The sequence below is a fragment of the Castor canadensis genome, chromosome 6, assembly GCF_047511655.1.
Source record: "Castor canadensis chromosome 6, mCasCan1.hap1v2, whole genome shotgun sequence".
Taxonomy (NCBI): domain Eukaryota; kingdom Metazoa; phylum Chordata; class Mammalia; order Rodentia; family Castoridae; genus Castor; species Castor canadensis.
In genome coordinates, this window is record NC_133391.1 from 20,657,192 (window position 1) to 20,680,568 (window position 23,377).

Genomic DNA, 23,377 nt, shown 5'->3' on the forward strand with positions numbered 1-23,377 from the left:
GACTCCTGCTACTACAAATGGTTTAATGTTTGACAAGTTATCAAACCACTGTGAGCCTTCACCCCACCACTGCCTCCACCGTTGAGCAGACAGAATTGCTATGGTGAATCCCAAGGTAGCACATCTTAGTAGCATCAGCCATGGATCTTGAAATCCTCTCCCTGTCTGTGCCAAGGATTTCCATGTATCCAGCGAGTGTGCATTCTGAAAGTTTAGTGTGCTTTTACAATGTACAAAACAATACACAGCCTGACTGGTAACACTCAAGTTACCTTCATGTTGAGTTAAAGTAATACTTTTAATGATTTGATTGCTATCACCTCCCACTCCCCCACACACAGTCTTTTGGGATAAATGAAAAATTATTTCATAATCATGACTTAGTCAAAGAGAACCAAGCCTTGTATGCACATATGAGTAATAAAAGAAAAAAAATTTAAAAAAAAGAAAAGAAAAAAAATAAATAAATAAAAAATCTTTTGATAATACCCAGCTTTCCTATATTCAATAATGAATATTTGATAACAACAGATTTTTTCTTCTAGTGAACAAGTATTCCTTCTTTTATTGTTGCTTTGAAAGGAATTTCAGTGCTATTTTCCCCCTAAATTAAATTAATTAAAGGTATAAGTACAGTCCCTGGTATAAAAGGCGATTCAAAGAGCCTTGCAGCCAGTGTCCCCTTACCTTGCCAAATGGAGATGTATTTACTGGTTGGCGACCTCAGGAATAGATGCACACTGCTCGTCCTCCCTCAGTAATGAACAGCAAGTCTGGAGCGGCATAAAAAGGGTCAATTGAATAGGTCATACATCATATGGGGAGGCAGATGTTGGAACATATTGTAATGGATTACTGTGCAGTACAGGAAGATGGCTTGTGGAGTAGGAAAATGGGGAGGGAGGGAAGGAGGGAGAAAGAGAAACTATCAGTTGATGTTTTCTTGCGTGACTCTTGCAAAATATATCTGGTTCTGTAAGGAACTGCTTCAATTATAAAAGTCAATTTTTTTTTTCTAGCTGTTCAGGATTTATTAGAGGATAATAAAATGAAGAATGCCTTTAAAAAGCCAGAACACTTGACTTGCTTCTTATTTATGTGCTTCAGTTTCTGCAGTTGGACAAAAACAACATGAGAGCATTTACCTGTGATAAAGGTCTTAGGATTAAAGTAAGACCAAATGCATCTCTGATTTTTCACCACGATGTCACCTTCACAACCTCGCACAGTCCACCGCTCATTGCTATCTCTGTATTCTACCCAAGTATCACCTCTAGTGAAAGTGAGCATGGAGTAAATAATAAAGATGACTTGTGTGTTATTAATATTTAGGAATAGCACCTTTAGATAAATAACATCAGAGCTTCATACAGGTATTCACAATAGCCTTTTTTTTGAGACAGGCTTTGCTATGTAGACAGGCTGTCCTTGAACTCATGATCCTCCTGCCTCAGCCTCCTGCTTGCTGGTATACAGCACCAGCAATCAGGTATACGTCACCACTCCTGGCTTCACAAAAGCTCTTTAATAGTAAAGCTACACCATAGCCAGTTAAGTAATAACTTACTTTTGAATCCCAACCTTTCCAAGACATATCAGCCAAGAGTGATATTTTTTAAGAACATGTATGTCATTAATAATAGGATTTTCTGCCTGGGACCCTCTCCCAGCAAGCCTGTTACCTCCTCCGGCATGCTCCTCCCTTGGCTCAACTGTTTTTTCTGAAGGAGGGACATTTCTTTCCTTTACTTGATAACATTTCTTCTCCCTCATGGCTTGTCCTCCCCCAACCCTAGATTCAATTCTGGTGACACCACTACCTGCCAGGGCTATGGGTAACTTTGTGCATGACTGTACTCCAACAGCTTCAACTTACTATATTTTACATTATGCTCTACTGGTACAAAGGTCACCTTCATATCATTAAGTCTTCAGTAGGTTAAATTTATTTGCTATTTCAGATCAATACATTTCTTGTCCTCAACTTCTTTAGGAATTATACCCCAATACAAAAGATTCTGGAGCTCCCATGTGTATATTCAAAGTTGTTTCTCCCAGTGATTCCTGTCCCCAGTAGACCCCACATATCCCTCCCTCCAGGATGAATTCACCCCTTCCCCTATTTACCTTCCTGCACCACTTTCCCCTGGTGTGTGGGGCACAGCTGGTGAAGCAACAGCTGTGATTCACCCTTCCTAGACCCCAGCACTCCCTGGCTTAACCTGAAGAAGATGGGAGGGAGCATTCCCATCTCCTCCCATCCCGTCCCTTTCTTCCCTCACAAGCTCGACTGAGGGGCTCAGTCAGTTGCCAGCCCTAACCACCTCGCCTGCATGTTTTCCTGGGGTCATCCTAGTGGTTATGATAGTCATCAACTTTCAGAGACCTGTCTTGGTGGACCAATACCTCTTGATAGGCACAAGGAGCACATTACCCTTGACGTCCCTAACTGGGCTTTTTTCCAAGGGCTCTTGGAAATTAAATAACAAAAAAATTACTTATTATATAAGTGTATAAAATTGATTTGAGAGGAAATCTTTTGTCATTAATTATTTCTTACCACAAACCTTTTGGTAACAACTCTACCCTGCTAGTTAATTGGACCCTTCCATCATCTCTCTGATAGGTTTTACTCATTAAAATCAAGTTCAAATGTGTAAAGGACACTCATAACTCAATAATAAGTCAACCTGATTCTGTAAAAAAAAAAAAAAAAAACCAAAAGATCTAAATACATATTTTACTGAGGAAGACATAACAATGGCTACTAAACACATGAAAAGATGGTCAATTTCATTACAGAGATACAATTTAAAACTACAATTAAATTCCATTTCACACCTACTGGAGCAGTTATAATTAAAAACACAGATGATACCGAGTATTGATGAGAAGGCAGAGTAACACAAACCCTGGTGCACTGCAATGGGAATGTAAAAATCTGGCAATTTGTTTAAAAAGTAAACATGAACTTACTTGTAAGTATGACTCATGTATGTGTGACTAAGCAAATCCAATATTAGGAGTTGGATAGCCAAAAGAAATGCAAACACACAAAGGCTTGTACTGGAATGTTCATTGCAGGATTATTTGTAATAGCCTAAAATAGGAAATGATCCAAGAGTCCATCAACTGGATAGATGGATAAACAAATGTGGTACCTCCATGGGGAGGGATACATGACTCAGCTATAGATAGAATGGATGACTGATGCTTGCTACTACATGAAGAGACCTCAGAAACACTGAGCTAAGTGAAAGAAGCCAGATCTCCGTCAATAGTGTCTTCAAGCTTTGTCCCAATAATGCCTTAGTAGGATGTGTTCTCTTACTGAAAGTAATAATAATCTCATTTTTGTAAAAAAGTTTCTTCTGTTACGTAGAGAAGAATGTTAAATGCTTATGGGCGTATTGCTTGCTAGGAAGGGTAATTCTATGTTCATTCTGCCCAGAATATCCTTCTGTTCTGATTTCATCCTGCCCTTGGTGGGAGGTAGGAGGGCTATAAACTTGTCAGATCCTGGCTTCACCTCAGAATCTCTTTGCAATTCAGTCACAGTCAAGGAAGAGCACCCTTTCTGGGCTGAAGCCACCCATCTGCTCCTGAGTGGATTGGGAGTAGGAAGAGAAGGGCACAGACAGCCGCAAACCTGCTCTTCTTAAACACCATACTGTGACATGGAACTGGAAGAAGACCAAGACTATAAATTCAAACCTGTCCTACACATTGTTGTGCATTCATGTGGTAAAATATGTGCATTGTGCAATTTGCCATTTTCATCCTTAAGTGTATGATTCAGTGGCACTAGGTATTGTCACCTTGTATAACCATCACCACTACCCATCTCCAGAGCTTTTCATCTTCCCATTAAACAATAGCAATAGCTTCCCATTCTTCCCTTTCTTCTACCCCTAGAACTACCATTCTACTTTCCTGCCTCAGTGAATTTGAATACTCTAAGTACTGTATGCAAATTGGAACCCTATAGTGTTTGTGCCTTTGCTGCTACGCACATGGGTGTACAAATATTTCACAGTCCTGCTTTCAGGAAGTGAATTGCTGGGCTGTCTATGCGTTCTGTGTTTAACTTCTGAAGGACCTATCATGCTGTTTTCCACAATGGAAGCGGCCTTTTATATTCCTACCAGCAATGCATGGGGTTCTGATTTCCTCACATCCTTGCCGACATTTGCTGTTTTCGGGTTTTCAATAGCAGCCATCCTAATGGCTGTGAACTGATAGCTCATGTGCCTTTGCCATGCATTCAGTTCATGCTGATGGTAGCTTTGTCAAGATGGGTGAATGGAACATATTTTATTAGCCAGTTCATTAGCTTCATATATAAATTGTAAATTCTCATACATTGAGCATGTGATTTTCTTTTTCCACTTTTGCCCTGATATTCAGCATATTTAAGGCCTATCCTTTTTCTTATATGCAATCCACTTGAGGAACACAAAAAAGAAATGCTGACAATGTTAAGGAAAAGTCCATGTCTAAAGTTGCTGCGATAATTTTCTGGGAAGAAAGATTAGGAAAAATAATGTGCAAAGCAAATTTATTCACATTGAAACATGCTGATGTGTTTTTGAAAGATTTTCTCCAGTACATTAGTTTCTCTTTAAACTCCACATTTAAGTTACATTAAGAAGCTGAAATTAAGCTATAAAGATAACACTTACAGAGCCTTGAAATTGCTTTCTGCATTTTTCCCTCACAAACGCTATTCCCTTTCCCTTCCCTTAAAGAAAGGCAAAGAAATAAAAATAGACATTTTCCCTACATATCACATTTCCATATATCTCTTCAGCTTTTATGCAGTCTTCAAAAGTATATATTCAACTATGTTAAAAAGTAATGATAAAACACCCTCATTTTTAATCTGTATTCCAAATATTTAAAATATTATGTGTAGACATACGTATTCTCTGTGTATATGTGTATATATATATTTGTGTATGTATACTCACAACCCTTCATTTCTATTTGTCCTGTCCTCCCATTTCTATATGTGTCCTTGACCTAGAAGGTACTTAAACAGGAATATTTAGCTCTATAATGTTCCTTTTGAAAATTTATTTGCCATGTGAAATTTTAGAAGTGATTACTACTTATTTTGGGATGAGGACTATCTTGATTGCCAAGGACCGTAAAGGTCTATACCTTTATCCTGTGCCTACTTAAACTCCTGAAGAGGACTAAAACAACATTACTACTCTCATTTGCATAAATACTAAAATATATAAAATACATTTGTACTCAGTTATAATGTACTTTCTTATATGTTGGGACTTGGTAGGAGATTTCATTTGGAGAACAGAATTATGCTTACAAAATGCTTATAAACATCCATTTGTCACAACTAATATTAAGCGGCTTAGCAGTGCCCACATTCTCTTTTTTCATTATTCAGTAAGAATTAATTATAAGACTGAATTTAGATCATCAGGTTAGAAACAAAGTCAAATTTTTACTTTGGAAAGCCACTGTTTAAGTAAGTTCTGCTCAACAGGACTTAAGGATACTTCTCTTCATAGCCTTACAAAACTTAGCAGTTTCTTATTAATTTTAACTATAACAAAAATAGTTGGAATATGCTTGTCATTACAGGTGATAACTACATGACAAATATGAGAGTTTTTTTTAAAACATAATTATTGAATGTAGAATAACTTGGCAGGAGCTAATCAGTTAATGTGAATGTCAATAAATTTGACCACAAAACACAGGATATTATTCACCCTGACTAGAAGCATTCTTTATTTTCAATGAAAATGAAATGAAACCACAAAGCCAATATCATGCTAATCCAACATTGACGTACTGTATCTATAAACTAAAATTTTATGTTTTGTGTTTAACTTAATATTTGGGGGAATAACGAACAAGTTTGCTTTTTTTGTCTTTTTGGTAGCATCCACACTATTCAGATAATGACAGTATATGAGTTCACACATCATCCTTAGATGTTTTATCATCTAGAATTTAAGGAAGACATATTTTTCAGTCATACTCTGAACAATTTTTCCTCTTCAAATGTGTTTTGTGCCTAGGTCCCCTGGGCACAGGGGATGTGTGTGATGATGAAGTTGAAGAGAGATGTGAGGAAGAAGGAAAAAGAAGGGTGAAGGTAGAAAGAGGATGGCTGACATGCCTCCATAGTAAGGTTGGCCTGTTTTCTTCTCCTAAGCCACACCTGAACCAGAGGTAGACAGTCAGACTAAACCCCATACATGATCATATGCTGCTGGTTCCAGGGTAAAAGACTGTCTATAGGATTTTTTCTCATTCCTTTGACTTTATCTAGATTGCTTGGGTGCATGAAAGGGGGACCTATTAGTAGATCCTAGAGGAAATTAAAGATACAGTCGTCCCACTGCTAAGAACATATCCAAAGGAAATGAAAGCAGTACACCAAAAATATGCCTGCACTTCCAAGGTCATTGCAGTACTTCTCACCAATCGCCAATGTATGGAATCAACCTGAGCTCATTACCAGTTGTACACGTGTGTGTGTTTCATAGTCACTACGATTACCCTGTGTGTATTAAATATGCACTAGAGATCCACATTTGTTAATAACGAATGATATCATTTTACATGATCCATTTCACCTTTGTTCAATTCTACTTTTCCTTACATTTAGTATTTTCTAGTAAAATATTGAAGTTAGAGACAGAATCCCTGCCTTCAAGGAGTTTACTAGTCAGTGAATAGCTTGGGGCAACAAATCGTGATAGATATTTTTGTCAGTGCCTAATGTTTTGAATCCAAACACTCCAGATGGCAATGAGACACTAGGCTAGTAGCCAGTGGAGAAGCTGTGTTTTTAGCAATTTGGAGAAAATATGCTATTAGGGAGAAGTGGCAGGAATTTACTGTCTCAAGGATTAATGCAGTGATTCAGTTTAGAATTTCAATATTCTTTGTAGAGTTTCTCCACTCACAACCCTGAGAAGTCTTTGATGTCCAAGTAACTATCTTTGTAAAAAGATTGTGTCTCACTAAAAAGGCCATGTTGTCCAAATGCAATTGTACTATTTTTCCCCAAAGAGCAACAGTTAATTTGTTCAGGATAAAATATCTGTTCATTATCACCACCATCAGATTTTTTCTCCCAAAACTGGACCACAATATCCCATCAGATAGAATGCCAGTCCACTGCCACTGTCTCATCCTGCTTTGTGGCACATGGTAAAAAAAAATCATAAGAAAAATGCACATTACGCTTGAGTACAATAGACACAATTAAAACTTATATTGTTGTATATAGAGGTCATCTTGTTCTCCATACTTTAAAAACAGATTTGAGCTGGGGATGTAGCTCAGTGAGAGAACACTTGCTTAGTATGGCAATATGGTAAGGCCCTGGGTTTAATCACCAACCTACAGAGAGAGAGAGAGAGAGAGAAGGGGCGGGGGAGGGGAGGGGGAAAGAAAGGAGAGAAAGAGAGAAAGAAAAAAAAGAAAGAAGAGGAAGGAAAGGGAAGGGAAGAGAAGGAGAAGAAAAATGTTTGGCTGTCTTAAAAATATATTATGATGACTCAATACACAAATGAGAATATATGATAGACAAATACATTTAACATTTACAAAATAAAGACATTAAGTAAATTATATCATTCATCCTGTCCCTCTGTTTTTTTTTTCCTCACAGTTAATTGGTGATGTTTTTGTGATTATGCTGTGAACTTGATATTATTTTTCTCTTCATTTTCACAATAGTTATGTCAACTCAAGTTCTTATGATGAAAATTATCACCACCTTTTGGTAACCTCATAGCTGGTGTTCCTGCCTTACCTTTATTCTAGTAAAAGACATCATGTACATTGCTGTCATTAAGTGGCCTTCTCTGACCTATGTTTCCAATTACACTCTCTTGCCTGAATTTCTGGAACTTCTATAGTGAACTGAGCGTATGAACCTGTGCTGTTTTGCTCCATACAGTTAGGCCAGTGTTTCCTACCACTCACTACTTCACACCATCTTCTGTATGCCCTTTGCAGCAGTTAGCTCCTTCCTGCTCCTGTACTAATCTTTAATTATATACATACATATTTTTAGAACAAAAGCTAATTAACATCTTTTTTTTTAAGATAGGAGTAAAACCTAGAGATAAATATAAGGTGTATTGTGATGGATGTACTTCTAGGAAACTATTTATCTTGTTCTAAATACCAGAAACAAATTGAGAGACACCAAGGTACAAGGCTGAAGCTGAGAGATATTGCTCACCTGTTTGATTTCACCAAACTCAGGGTGTATCAGCCTTGCAGAATATCTGAAGTCTTACCTTGTCGTGATCTCTAAAATTCTCCAACTCCATAGAGCACTAAGTTTTCTGGTCTTTATATTAAAAATATTACATCCCTACTTCCTTTCCATTATCTCCTTCCTACACCTCCTTCAGCCACTGACTTCTTTAAGGAAACAGTTGCATAAGATCTGGTTGGAGTCTATTAATTGATTACTTCGTGTCTTCCTGGTGCATATGTGTTCATAAGTATATCTGTATATTTGTTTCTCTATCTATGAGCAGTTCTTATTTTTGTCTTACATTGTTCTACCACCTTCAATTTTTCTCTTTGGAATTTTTAGCTCCTTCAAGCAACATTGTTTCTCCTCCTAGTGGAATAGTTCAAAAAGCCAGGACTTCAGACAAAGGCAGATATGAATTCTAATCCCAGTTATTAGGCCATATGACCCTCAGTAGCATTTTCCAATTCAACTCAAAAACCATTTCTTAGGACAATTCAACTTATATAAGCCTTAATTGAACATGTAAAAAAATAAAAATAGTGCACGTATCTGAGTCAGGGAAGAATGTAGGTCATTTTCTATTTGAAGTATATGCTACTTCCAATTTTTAAATTCAAAAAAAATACTTGTGACTATTTACAATTTTATTTTTAACAGCATTTCCTAGACTTGTTTGGAAGTTGTGAATCTATTCATAATAACAGACAGTTAATCATTGAATCACATTTTACAAATAGTTGATGAAGTTATTTAATTATCTAAATAACATAAGTAATTTTTCAATATCGTGAAATAATTCTTTAGAAATACTGAAGTTAGATTTTGAATAACTGTTTTGTTCACATTTTATTTTGCCTACAGATATTTAAATGTACCATGTCCTATTTAGTAACTTGGGGCAATCTCATTTTTACTGTATGCTAAACCAGAAATGGGTTTTATTATCCTCCAGTAGTGCTAACCACCAGGAACATTTCCAAGGGCAAGGACACAATATACAATAAATAAGAAATTTATAAAACTTTCATCTAGTTTGTTAAAGTATACTTATTTTTAAAATTCAGCATCAGTACATGCATTCTATGGGGGTACATTTTTAATTTTCAAAGTAACATCCCTAGAACATACTTATATTATAAGTGACTTCATAAACAGTTCAGAATAATGACTGTAAGAAAGTTATTTTCTAATTGCAAAATATAATGCATAAATGTTTATTATAGTTGTGGGAAATGCATCAATTCTGATAGATTTTTTTTAGAAAACAGGAAACTCCCAACTCTTCATACTTGAAGTGAATTATCTTTAATCTTATCCTTCCTTTGTTTGACAGGAATAGAAATGGTAGAATTATCCCAACACAAAAATCATTATTGATATTCTAAACATATCTCACTATGTTCATTCTTTCTCTAGAATATATCTTACATTACTTTGCATAAAATAAGCCAGAATTTCTGTCAACTATTTCAACGTCCTGTTTTCATTTAGGTCATAGTATTTGCAAACCAAGAGTAATATGTGCATATTTTCATGTAGATATTTGCTGTTTTCAGTTTTTGTTATTTCTCTATAGTAAGACCCCACTTCTTAGGATCTACAGCTTGTCCTGTGTAATTTTATCCACTGAAATTTCTCCTTCAGAAAAAATCAAAATAATCCAGAAGTTCCACAGTGCTTCTCCTTGACAGCCTTCCTTCTTTAAGCATAAGTTGCTTTATAGAAGTTCTAGATTGCTCAGCAGGGGCAATCCATAGAATCTCCAGGAAAACAGCAAATAGGAATTTGTGACATTTAGTAATTGCTTTCTCATTCAGATTGATAAACTTTTTGTAAAGTGCTTCATGTTCATTGATTATTTGAATGCAAAGCAACCTCTTTGTTTTAGTGTTCTACATCATATTAACTATCCTTTTTTTTTTTTTTTTTTTTTTTCATTTTTCTTAACTATCCTTATAAAAGAAAAATTTTCCTTTTTAATTAACAACTTGTTAAGGAAGCTTTTCTTGATTATTTAATAAGTCTTATTAAGGGGTGGGTTAGTGGAAGAGTGTATGTTTTAGACAGTCTTCCTTAAAACTCTAATCCTCAAAATAGTTTGAGAGTTGTCTGTGTTTATGTCATGAAGTAAAGTGAACCCCTGGCAAGCATCCAGTTAATTTTTATCAAGGCAGGTAGAATGACCAGATCACATTCTTCAAATACTCTTTCCCTTCTTTCTCAGTGTCTTCTCTCTATCTCCATACAACTGATACTCAGAAAAATATTTACAGTTGTCTATTTCAATAAATCAGAGAGAAGAGGTACACAAGGATTGAACCAGTATGGAAAGAAACAAAATATGCTACATTCTTTGGCAGCACACTGTATAGATTTAAAGTAGACTAGGAGGAACTTTTAACCAAGAAACGTGATATACTTGCCCTCCACAGACATCAGAGAGAAGTAACTATAGATGACGGTTACTTACTTCATGTCCTATCAATATCAATACTGAGGTCCTTTATATGTAGTGTCTGTCATTTCTCCCCTGAGTAGTAGGTCATTGAGGTGACAGCTTCTTCCCTTAGGTATTTCAGGACATAAACAAAAATACCCAGAGGAAATACACCACATCTGACCATTGGTTCTTTCTGCAAAGGGAATTTATTTTATTATTGATCGTCTCTCTCCTTTGTTCTGTAGCAGTTGTATGCTGCCCAGCTAGCTGCAATGCAGGTGTCTCCAGGTGGGAAGCTCCCAGGCATCCCCCAAGGCAATGTCGGTGCTGCTGTTTCTCCTACCAGCCTTCACACAGACAAGAGCACAAACAGCCCACCACCCAAAAGCAAGGTACCCTTCTGCCATTTAGAGTTTTGCTATTTGCTCAGTGTTATGTATTAAAGATCTAGGCTAAATGGAGTACATGGCAATGTGTCTAGTAGGAGTAATAGGTGTGCATGCAAATTTACATACATACTTTTAGTAATGTGTTCATTTATTCAGCAGACTGATAGCTATTTTATTATAAACAATGCAAGTAATACAGTGATTTATCAGATGGGTATCCTGAACCCAAAGAGCTTATGATGTTAAATGTAGGTACTTATAAAAATAGCCAAGTAGTCATACTGTGTGATCCACAATAATGAGTTTGATGAAGAAATACAGAAATAAAGCAGATTGGAAGTTATGGGAAGAAAGAGATTAGCTTCAGGCAGGACCGAAAGTGTTTGCCAAAGAAGGAGCCACTGAAATAGAAATTAAAGTGTGAGTGGGATTAGGACATATGGGGTGTTTTTTAAAAATGTCAATAGCTGTTATAATGTGGTATGGTATAGATATAATTTTAGATATATCACCCGTCCACTGAGATTATCATGTAAAGAAATAATAATAGTATTAGAAGTAAGGCTGTTTAGAATAGTTTGTTTTTAGAGTTAAGGAAACATTTCCTGAGAACACATTTCTCCAAAGGATTGCAGACATTCAAATAATGTCTGTGTATCTTAGAGTGAAGCAGAAGATATATATGTAAATGTCTTGGTATTTGTGAAGATCTTATTTGTATTATTTTGTATGAAGTTAGTAAGCCTTCTGTGAAACAAGTAAGAAGAATGACCATAAATGTTATTTCCTGAGATTATTCCCAAATATTTTGACTCTAATAGAAAACATTATGATTTCTCACAAATAATAATTATTTTCTGAATCATCTAGGAAATTGCTTTTTTCTTCTCCCTTGCATCCATTCCATGTTGAAATGTCTACCCATGTTGGAATGAGAATACTCATAACAGTTGAAACAAACACATAGCGGGGAGGATGAGAAAATATTGAAAGGGAAAAAGCCAACAATTAAAAACAACTCTTTCCAGCCCCCTGGCAGGTCCACTCTTGTGGTATTCAGAAAGTGAATTGGGGAGGAGAAGGGGTCATTTGGTCCCCTGGGGACAAGCATTCCAACCTCCATCTTCCCCGAACTCCCAAAACCTTTTCCATGTTAGTAAGAGAGAAATGCATACAACTTTGGACAAGGACCTTGCATCAGGACACCAGCAGAAGTGTACAGACAGGGGAGAATCCTGTCCACTCCTCCACCGACATTGGAGAACACGCATATGGCACTTTAAGACCTATTTCAGCAGCTAATGGACCTCGCATGGTTAATATAGGACTATGGCCTGGTCTGCTTTGCTTTGTAATCACAGCAGCATGTGAGGTTTAAAGACTGAGTAGTAACTGTAACATTTATGGAATAAAATTTAGCTTTAAAGCAGTGATATTTTGGTGTCTCCATGGACCAGCAGGTTTAATGTATTACATAGACAGGCTAACTCTGAGCAAAATGAATGGCTGCAACAGCACAGTCCTGGTCACATGGCAGGTACCGCTATGAGGCATTATGTTCTGTTTTTTTCTCCTTGATTTATTAGTGCAATTTCAATCATGTTTTATAATGATACTTTACATTAGGATATTTCATTTTAGGATTCCAAGGTAGTATGTAGTTCACTTTTCCATGACTGATGGATTTTTTTTCTTACTCCTGAAATAACTTTTTATCATTCACATCTTCTTGCCAAATCACTTATACAAAAAAAAGAACACCATGATTCAGTTGATGCCAGGCAGCCCCATCCCCTTATGCCCCATTCCTTGCCCATTCATTCGTTCATCCTCCTGTTCAAATACTTACTGAGCATTTGCTACAATGATATTTTCTCAGGTAACCATGGCAGATCCAAGCACACTGAAGGTTTGCTCTGCCATGCTTAGAAAACTTTTTGAGCTGTCCAGTTGTGTACACTTATAGAACCCTAGAGACTCAGCACAAAAGAGATCAATTACTTTGGCAATGTTAAAATTCTGCCAAAACTTACAGTTTTATGTCCTTCCATTTATTTAATACTAGTGAAAAATAGTATTGATTATACATACTTTAAAAATATATTTCATAGTTTATCTTTGAAGTTCAATTACTTTTTTAAAATTAGCCTTCATGAATTTTCTATCATACACAGTTTATGAAAACAGTGGATGTTGCAATCATTGTAAAATACAGACAGGTTTAACCAAGAATGAAGCTTTTTTTAAATAACAACAATTTAATAAAAAACACGTCCTTCCCTTGTTCATGTCTTCTAGTTTGCTTTCAATAAACAGTTTCATTGTCAGAAAAGATGTCTAAAATGTTCTGGCATTCATTTAAGCTCAGCAGTAAAACATAGTGAGTAAAAAAATGGCCATATCAATAAGTATCATCTTGATCATTTAATGAAAAACATATATCCCACCACCCAACACATCCCACAGTAAATAAAGCAGCCACATTACAAGATGTAAATTTACTTTCTTGTAGCCTGACAGTGATATTTATACACAGCATAATGAACATTTTGACTTCCCAGAGCTATTTTATTCATGTGTAATAGCTATGATTTATTGTTGTATTTATATTTTTAAACAATCACTTATTAGTGTTTTGTATTTCTTGTGTGTTTTATTAGTCAGTTTTTATGCCAATCTTACTACAAAATGGAATTAGGCAATTTAAGAGTCTTATGTTGTCTGCATACCTACCTGGGATATACTAACTGGTTGGTTTAAGTTAAACCATTTGCTGTGCAGAACAATGGAATCATAAGTCATATCCAGGTGATGCTATGAAAATAAATGATCTTTCTGACAGCTGTCAAAAATCAAGTGTGTTCTCTTTACTGCCTGCCCTTCTTCCTGGGTGTGCCTTTGCCTTTGACTCCCAACTCCAGAGAAGGACACAAACAAAAACTTATTTGCAATTTGCAAAAAAATGGAAGGGGGGATAAAAGGAGGGGGCTCCAAAAGACTGTAAAATTGTGCAGCATGAGTCCTCTGATGCATGCTGTTTTCAATCTGCTGTGTGCCGGTTGGAGGCTTGGGAGTGTGTGCGCACGAGAGAAAGGATAATGCTGAGAAATGATAGAGTGGCTGTGACCTCCAAGCTCAGCCTGGAAATCCAAGACATTGATTTCACTTAGCATTCCTGCTGAGAAATCTGGCGGAGTTCAGTTGTAATAAAAGAACAAGATTCTGTTCTAATGGTAATGGCGTATGACAGACATATCACTTTGTCTGTCCTCACACCAGAGAAAGCAGAATTGGAGAAAGGTCACCTGACCTGCCTGTGGTGTGGTACGAGTGCTATTCTGAGCTTTGAACTGCCACCTAGGAACATAATTATTTATAATATTAAACGATAAAGAAACCTTTAGAGGACTCACAGTGAACCTCTGAAAACTGCACACAGGGATTGTATTCTGTAAATGTAAGAACACTAAAGGAAATGTGGCCTGTCCTAAGTCTGCATATGAGAACATGGATAGTGTTGCTCATTGACTCACATCTCCTTGAGCTGTTTTGTGAACCGTTTGCATTAATGCCTGACACAGTATCACTGGTTAACTTTTAACGCCTTGGCTTATTCGTCACAAGCCAAATATGTCAGTATTTTTCATCATATATTTGCCAAAGACAGTATACCAGAGGACTAAACCATCAGCAGGTTTTTTGTTACAAATTTCTCAGCAATTACAATATAATCTTTCTAAATTATCACTTCAGCTGTCATTAAAATTTCCCCCCCATCCTATTCCAGAACTGTATTTTTTTCTATTGACCAAATAAAGCAAATATATTTAGCTAGTCACAGATACTCTTATAGCACAAGAGTCTTCAGAGCGGAGTCTACAGCTAAGTGTTGGTAAATAACAGTGAATAGAAGTATGAAATCTTGAACCTCCGTAAATGAGAGATAGCATTTAATGGACAATTTAAAAAGCAAGCCTACCTTCTCAAATGAAGGAAAATTATTTAATTATGGTATTATAATGTTGGTGCTTGAATCTCATAGACAATAATGTTGCTTTGAATCCATTTACATGTTTTAGAAATGCTTAAATTTGTTTGTAGTTTATATTCTGCCACAGAATGCACTGATCTACAATGTGTTCCGCGACGTTCATGTTTGAATGACACACTTCTTATTTATTTATTTTTGTTTATTTAGTGATTGTCTCCATATTCTGATGCAGTCTCATAAGGACCTAGTTACCCTTTGCTTATTGATAGTGATCTTTTGATAAATTTGGTTTTTTGGTATAAATTACCGTAAAAACATAATTGAACCAATATTATGCTTAAAACAGGTAACTTAGGAGGAAGAATATTTATACTATTTCATGTACAACCTGCACAATTGTTTGTTATGAATAGCCATACAATTCCATATTGTCAAGAAATCCTCAATGTCACAGGCTTGCTAAACATCTGAACTTTACATTTTAAGTGATTTGCCATTGTAAATACAGCCACCCCTTAGGAAAATTCGAAAGGGCAACTTATAAATACTACTACTAAATGTCTCTTGATATTTGACAGAAACTTATATATTGCCTGTAGCAACCAAGAACAGTTAGTTTGAAAAGCTGATGACAAGAGAGAATTCCTCAGTGCTTTTCTTTTAACCTTGTCCTGACCCTCACCATACCCCTACTTGCAGTTGTATATCAATGGCAAGAAAACACAGATTGTCCAAATCAATTTTTTGATCTTTTCAAATACTTCTGGCAGTGAGTTTCCCATTTGCTCAGCAGTAGCACCTGAGAGAGTTATGATAAGGAAAAAAATGTTTCTCTGACAAGCCAGAAATGGCCCTCTAACCAGCTGACTAGACACAATCAGATTCTTTCTGCTACAATACCCTGATAAAGATCTCTTTGGATACAAGAGCAAGAACTGAAACTTCATTGTTATCAAATCCATTTGTACAGGCACAGAAATAAAGGTCTGTTCTGACTCGGTGACCATGTGCCAATGACTCATATTAGGCATTGAGTTTTTGCTGTCATGGCACCGATCACATAGATTCAAGCCATCGTGTTAGCATATCCATACACCCTGATCTGCTGGGTAGACTTTAGTACTTTAACACCAAGTCACAAATTGTGCTACAGCACACTCACAAGATTACTTAGCAATGCACTGAGAGGATGAAAATCAAAGAGTAGTCAAGATTCATCTTGACTGGGCACTAGTTCTAGCACATTTGGAAAATGAAGGCATATTTAGTAATTTGAGACGGTGTGTTATCATACCAGGTGGGAGGAAAGGCAAAATATAAAAGTGAAATACTGCATAATCACAATTCTTGCTATGGCCAATGCAAACTCTAAAAACAGTATTTTTTAATAGTAAGGCAGAAACATCCTTCAAAGATATGGCACAAGACATCAAGGAATCCCAAAGTTCAAAGTGGACTAGGAAGTGCTCAGGCTGCCCGGGGAGTATAGTTCATGGTGCAAAACATATTGATCAGTGTAACTATAACCTCACTTAATACAGTTCATATTTCATCTGGCCATTAAAAATTTTAACTAACTGTAGTTTTTGGAGGTGTTAGTACCAGTATATAAAAGTCTGTAGACTACTATTCTCAACTTACTCTTTGAGTTTTTCAGGTCAAGATCTCAAATAATTGTTCCTTACACACAGGACCAGAATTGGTCTCTGAATAGATCTCTAAATAATCTATTATGCTGAAATACTACCAATAAAAAAGGAGCCACCATTAATCCCTATTTGTCAGCATCACATAAAACCACTGATCCGTCCTGAAACCGTTGGGCCTAGTACTTCTGCAGATTCAATTTATCCTACAACTTCAGAACAAAAGGGTATATTAGCCCCAGCTAATTATGACTCCATTGAAATTGGCCATTTTCTATTTTATGCCTTAAACACTCTCTGGCAAATCCATTAAGTGCTTGAATCTCCCTAATACCTTGTTCTGTGTAGCTGCTTTGTGCTTTATTGAATAACAGTTGGACATCCCCTCCTACCCTGTATTTCAACATCTGTGAGATAACTATTAGTGAGCCTCTGGAATGTGCTATGGTTGTGTCATACTCGAGAGGTTCATTCCTGGAGTTCAACTGTAAATGTGCCCATTATCCTTATCATCACTTCCTGGGTGGGACAAATTTTCAGTGCATATGACACAGTCACCCTGTGATTTTAAATAAAGTAGTTTTCTTTTTTGTAATCACCTGTTACTAAACTGGAATATATTAAATGAGGTGTTATCACCAGATCCCCTGTGGTGAGTCTCCTCCTTCTCTCTCCTCTGTGTTCAGTGGAAAGGAATCAGACAGCTAGGGGCTTAACCAGAGGCTTTCCGAACTCAGAGTGTTAAAGCTCCAAACAGATCATTCACCAATGTACTCTCAAGACTCAGAAAGGGGCATTAGTCACATTTGTACCACAAGAACTATAAAAGTTTTAAAGCAAAGAAACAGACTACTTATAATCGCAGCATTAAATAAAGAGACAATATACAGAGGGATTTAGGGAGGGTCCTTTGAATCTTACTGCCCTGGCCCGTGTTTACCTGTGTACAGATTTTGTTTTGACAGGGTTCTGTTTCCAACACAGCACGATGAACCATGTCAAAGCTTTTTAATAATCCAAATAGGGGGCAAGAAGAGAATGTTGAACATGTGCTGACTTAGAAAGCTCCAGAGAACTGTATTTTATAAATGAAAGTTGCCCTCTAAATCAGGCTCAACCCACAAGAGATCCACTGTCTACCAAACTGTATGTTTAAAGCATTTTAATTTAGAAACCAGCAGTTAAAACCTAAATAGCCAAGGGGATTAAAGAGAGAACAGTATAACAAGAAAAGGTCACAGCATAGGAATATCTAGCGTGACCCCCAAAGAACATCGCATCTGAAATCTCAGAATTAAAAGTACGATAATCCGTCTTTGGAACTCACTTATAATTTTAACTTCTTAAAATATACTCAAAACAGTTGAAATCCTTTATTTTCTATCCTAATTTATTGATCAATGCCTCATTTGATCTTTGCTGACTGACCCTACCTCGTGACTACGGCCATCACTGGTGCTGAGACAGTTTGAGTAGAGAATTGAGATGTGAAACCTCAGTGTTGGTTCTCTCTCTCTTTATCAGTCAAACATATACAACTTACATAAAATAGAAAATAGTGGTCTTTTTCATAAAATAGGAAAAAATAGTGTTCTTTCTCAAAGAGGTATAAATTTTTTCTAAAGTGATAGCAACACCAATGTCTTGTTTAGCCTGATGGAAAATAATACATGTGCATACTTATTTGTTGAATTTTTATCTGAATTTTTCTCTAGAGGGAATACAGATTCTATTAATATTTTAAAGTATTGCAGAGAACAAAATGGAATCAGCACAGTAATTAAACAGAGATAGATGTGGGAGTCAAAAGAGTAGAACTGTAACAATCTAAACTGAAGCAAAACAAATCTAAAATCCAAAATCTTCGAAGTTTAACAGATGTGTGACATTTTTCTTTAAAAATTTCAGAAGATTGTCAGAAGAAAGGTCAGACTGTTCTGTAGGACACAGAAGCCCAATCTAGAGGTCACTTTACCTCTGCGTATATTCCTACACTGACAGGGAGGTCACTACTACCTAAGGTATTCAGAGTAACTGATTATTGCCGAGTTCTTATTCAAATAGAACCCATCCAGCTCTCCAGAATTTTATACCGCTTCACTGAATGAGGAGTGCCAATTATATTTAGTACTTGGTCAGTTGCAAATGGTTAAATAAATAAGTGAATAAGTTTTTTTTAAAAACCAAACTGGATTAAGCAGAAAGGAAATGTATTCACTAACACTAAACAATACAATAAAAAAGCAATTCTGACTTTAGGTGTGGCTTAACCAGGAACCCTGAAAACATCATATGAAGTCGGTTTGTGTCTCTTGCCTCTTGTTCTTTTCTTCATCTTCAATAGCCCATCCTTTTCCAGCATCCTACAACCCTATCTTACATCTACCATTCATTGAGTTGATGTATGTCAACTTATGCCTCTCAGGTATCCTACAGCCACAGACAAAGCAGCTTGTATTCTTAAGATTTTGCAATTTATTGGAAAGAGACAAACTATAAACAATTCATTGTTAACTTCCTATGTGATAACGAAGAAAATAAAACATGGTAGAAAAGAGTGCTTACGAGAAAGGAGGAGAACCTCTTGAGAAACAGCAGGGAGGGATGCCCTCCTTGAGACCAGAATCATGAAAAGGAAGACACGTGGACTTCTGTGATTTTGAGGGAGAGTGACATGGAATAAGGTTGGTAAACAAGAAAGATCAGGTGGCACAGGAGTTTTTCATGGGAAGAATTTTGAAGTACATTATAAACACATTCAGAGAGGTTGCATCTTGCATTTGTCACACCACTTATCAACTATTGTAGTTATGTAAACATTGTCTTCCTTCCTTAGAAAAGGCAAGGAAAAATTTGTGGCAAAGAAAAAATTTTCTTTCGTTTAGCTTCTAGGCCAGTATGTTGAGCATTTACAATACTTCCTTAGGAATATTCTTGAATTTGAGAACTAATGACATTCTGGATATTATCGTTGGAGAGACATAGCAATCTAACTTAACTCGGGACCTGAAGGTAGGGTGGATGGTGCAGCCAGGTGTGTGCAGTCATGAGGCAGAGTGTGTAGAGGGAGGGATGTAGCCATGGTTACAGTCGATCACACACAGCTGAAGAAGGGCAGCAAGCAGGAGCCAAGTGAAGTGTGTGGATTTGGCCTAGAATATTTCCTGATTTCTTTTTAAGATTCATGTACTTTATCAGGGTTTTCTTCATAAAAATACAATTGGTAGTACCTGTCACCACCTGTACGAAGCACATTATCAAGTTTCAGGTTTTGGAGTGGTTCTTGGTACTAACACTACCATATGAACATTCACTTTTAAATACTATAATTGCTGTATACTAGTAGTTATCGGAATTTGGGTGCATTTTATTTTACTCAATGCCTTTTGAGATGGTTAACAAGTCATATAAGAACCACCTTTCTGATTAATTTGATTTTTTCTTTTGGTATTTGTTTTAAAATTTTTTTAAAAAATTACTACCCAAAACTATAATGCAGTATGACTTCAGCATATTTTCCACTTTCAAAAGACTTTTAGATATCTTTTTTAAAAATCAGTGAAAAATGCACTACAATCTTCAAACAACTGGAACAGGGTAGATGTTTACTTGTGCACAAGATAGCCTTCATCATTGGGATAGCTTGCAACCTTCTAAATTGGGTATTTGCAAGAGAACAGTTTTCTTTCAGAAACTCTCATCTTCCCTATCTCTCTTCCCTACTCTCCCCCTTTCTCTCTCACTCACTCTTCCCCACTTCTCCTCTTTTTCTTTCCCCTATTTATAAACTTTTTAAAAGTCACTCATTCTGCCATACAAACCTGCAGTACCACCCACTTGAAAAACACAAAAAAAAGTTCTGTAAAATGTCTATAAATAGGGGGTTATTTTCTTGGTCAAAAATTTCATTGTATGATTTATTTAAATGTGTGCTTTTATAATTCACTGAATTTAATTACTGTTATTGATATTGAATGTATATAGCAAGATTGGCCAATATATCAATTTTACTGTATTGTGTTATATTCTATAAAGTAAGATTCTTTTTCAGTTATACCTGTTTTTATATTCACTCATACAACATAATATGAAAGGAGCGTTAATTTCCCAAAGTTGATTTAAGGAGAGGTAGAGATTATTTTAATCAAGAGCCTGCCTAAAATGTTGAAAGACAGTAAAGTTCCCCATCGTTTGTAGAGTTTCTCATTAATGCTAACAATCAATTGAAGAAGAAACTGATTCTTAATTACATTTTTAAAACAAAGACCAGAAATTGTATGGCTTGGCTAATCTAAAATGTGAAAAAATGTCTTAAATAGATACACAGTGAGTAACATAAATCACATTTAACTGTGAATTTAGAGTCTGCTTAGCATGATCAGAGGAATTTGCAAGCACATAGTCCTTACCTCACAATCCTAATGTTTGAGAACATAGGAATACAATAACCATTTGAAATACAGAATAGCACCTTTATTTTTTGGAAATAAGGGATGTTTCTTAAGCTATTCTTTTAATTGAATATGTATTCGAAGTTTTAACTCTGCTGAAATAATTTTTCTCATTGTAAGTTTGGCCATATAAATATTGTTTGAGAAGACTAGTCATAATATGACTAGTTCTGAGAGCCTGGCTATTAAAATTCCACTTGGAAAGCAGCATAAGTTTCTAAATGTCAAAAGTAGCTAGGAATTTCCCTACCCCTGAATCGTGTACCTAAGTTTGCCATGGGAAGCTAGTCCTGCACCTTCTTGTAAGTAATAGAATTGGACCTTCTGAGAATTATAGGGACCCTCTGGGAGCCACAGGACTTACAAATCAATATTCCACAGCTTGTAGCAGTTGTACTTCCAAATGTGGACTGGCTGGTTCCGTGGGTGATGCAGCACCCAACTGTTTAAGAAACACTCTTTAGGATTTTTTCAAAGGAATAAAGATGACATTTCTTATTGTAGAGAAAATGTAAGCCAAAATTTCATTTTCCAGGTTTTACATTGTCCAAATAACATATATACTCAAGTAGACTGTAAACTTCTTTCCCCCCAAATTATTTGTTATACCAGAAAAGGCTGTAACATCACATTTTCACAGATCCACAAATTGCATTTTGTTACAGCTCTGTTTTAATGCTTTGCAAAGCCATTTGTCAGTTTGGGGGTCATGTAGGAGACTATGATTTGAACCAGACCTTTCAAGAATTAAGGAATCTCTTTTTTTTTAGTCTATTATATAATTTGGGCTGTTATGTTTGTTGTGCAATTTTGATGACTTTTGGCAGTGTAGATATTTCATAAATAGGAGAAAAAAGAAATTGAGGCCAGAAATAGAGAGGATGAAATGCTGCAAAAACCCTTCTCTTGTGGTATTTCCAGTAGCACTTAAAATAACATGAGAAAAAAAAATACTGTTGTGAAGTATGTTTGAAAAATCATTGTGACAGCAACAGGAATGTCCTTAAATAGGTACAGATTTGTGTTTTCTATACTTCTCTATGCAAGTCTTTTGAGGATCACAATTTCATTTTAAGTCAGTGGGAGCTCAATATTCAGGCCAACCTTACATGAATACAGGGCAAGACAAGAATTTGGGGTCAAATGATGGAATTTCTGGTGCCAGTTTTCATGCAAATAGTGCTGTCATTTATCTAAAAAGCCCATGGTTCTGATCCAGTTTTAAGAGACTCTCCAGGCAATTTTGTTTTGGTTTGATTTTACTTGTCTTTTTCCATTAGCATTCAGCATTCAGAGATGTACTGAACTAGACGTCTGCTCTGTTATATCTGGGACTATAATTTATGTACTTGGAAAAAAATAAGTGAAGGAGAGATGAATTTCTTAAGATGGATCATGCGAGAACCACTTCCTTTATCAATTGAATTTTAGGTGGTTGGCTCTTAATATGCTCTCAATAAATGTTTACTAGATTAAACATTAGTGTTATCACAATTCAATAGTATGAATTGAACTGCATGTGATTTCACTCTTATGTAATATTTTACAAAGTTACATATATTAATACAGTGCCATCTAAGAGATGTGTCTATATAGGGTTTGCTTTTAAATCAGCAATATAGGGTTTTAGCTATTGTTGTGTAACTCTTGGGCCTTTTGTGTGACCATATTGTTTTCTAAATTTGGGACATACAAAATAAAACATTGAGAATTTAATTAGACAAAAAGAAATATTAAACTAAGCTTTTAAAAATATTCTTCCAAAAGTGTTCCTGAGTCCCATTTAAAAAAACAAGACCAATCTAAGATGCACAGTTAAGAATGTGTAACTTATTCTAAATGAGATACTGTCGAGTGAGAAAGGGGTGATGACAATTTGGAAGGAAAAAAAGTTGTCAATCTATTCCAAGCAATAAACTTTGCATTTTGTGTTTGTATGTGCATAGGTATATAAATACATTTAAATCATGTATTGAACTGTTATATAGAGGAGATTTCTAGAGATAGTTTCAAAAGATATCAAAATGACGTTTGTTGAAGTTCCTTCAAAAACCTTTTGAGCAGTTCTGATATGCTGGGTACTGTTGAAGTTTTTAAAAGAATAATAAGCAGCACCCTGTTCCTGATAATGGGAAGACAGAAAGTAAACCAACCATTGAAACCCTGCGGGCTAAGTGCTATTCCATGATGATATGGAAGT

At 35.9% G+C, this 23,377-nt stretch overlaps 1 protein-coding gene across 23 annotated transcripts in view; it reads left to right on the top strand.

Annotated features, from left to right (window-relative positions):
* The window catches only part of Sox5 (SRY-box transcription factor 5), a 922,227-nt gene that overhangs the window by 850,624 nt on the left and 48,226 nt on the right, over positions 1-23,377 (top strand). For all 23 annotated transcript variants that reach the window (XM_074075856.1, XM_074075864.1, XM_074075855.1 and 20 more), the window contains one exon: positions 10,946-11,092. In XM_074075856.1, coding sequence (XP_073931957.1) covers positions 10,946-11,092 — 147 coding nt within the window. The remainder of the gene's footprint in view (positions 1-10,945; positions 11,093-23,377) is intronic.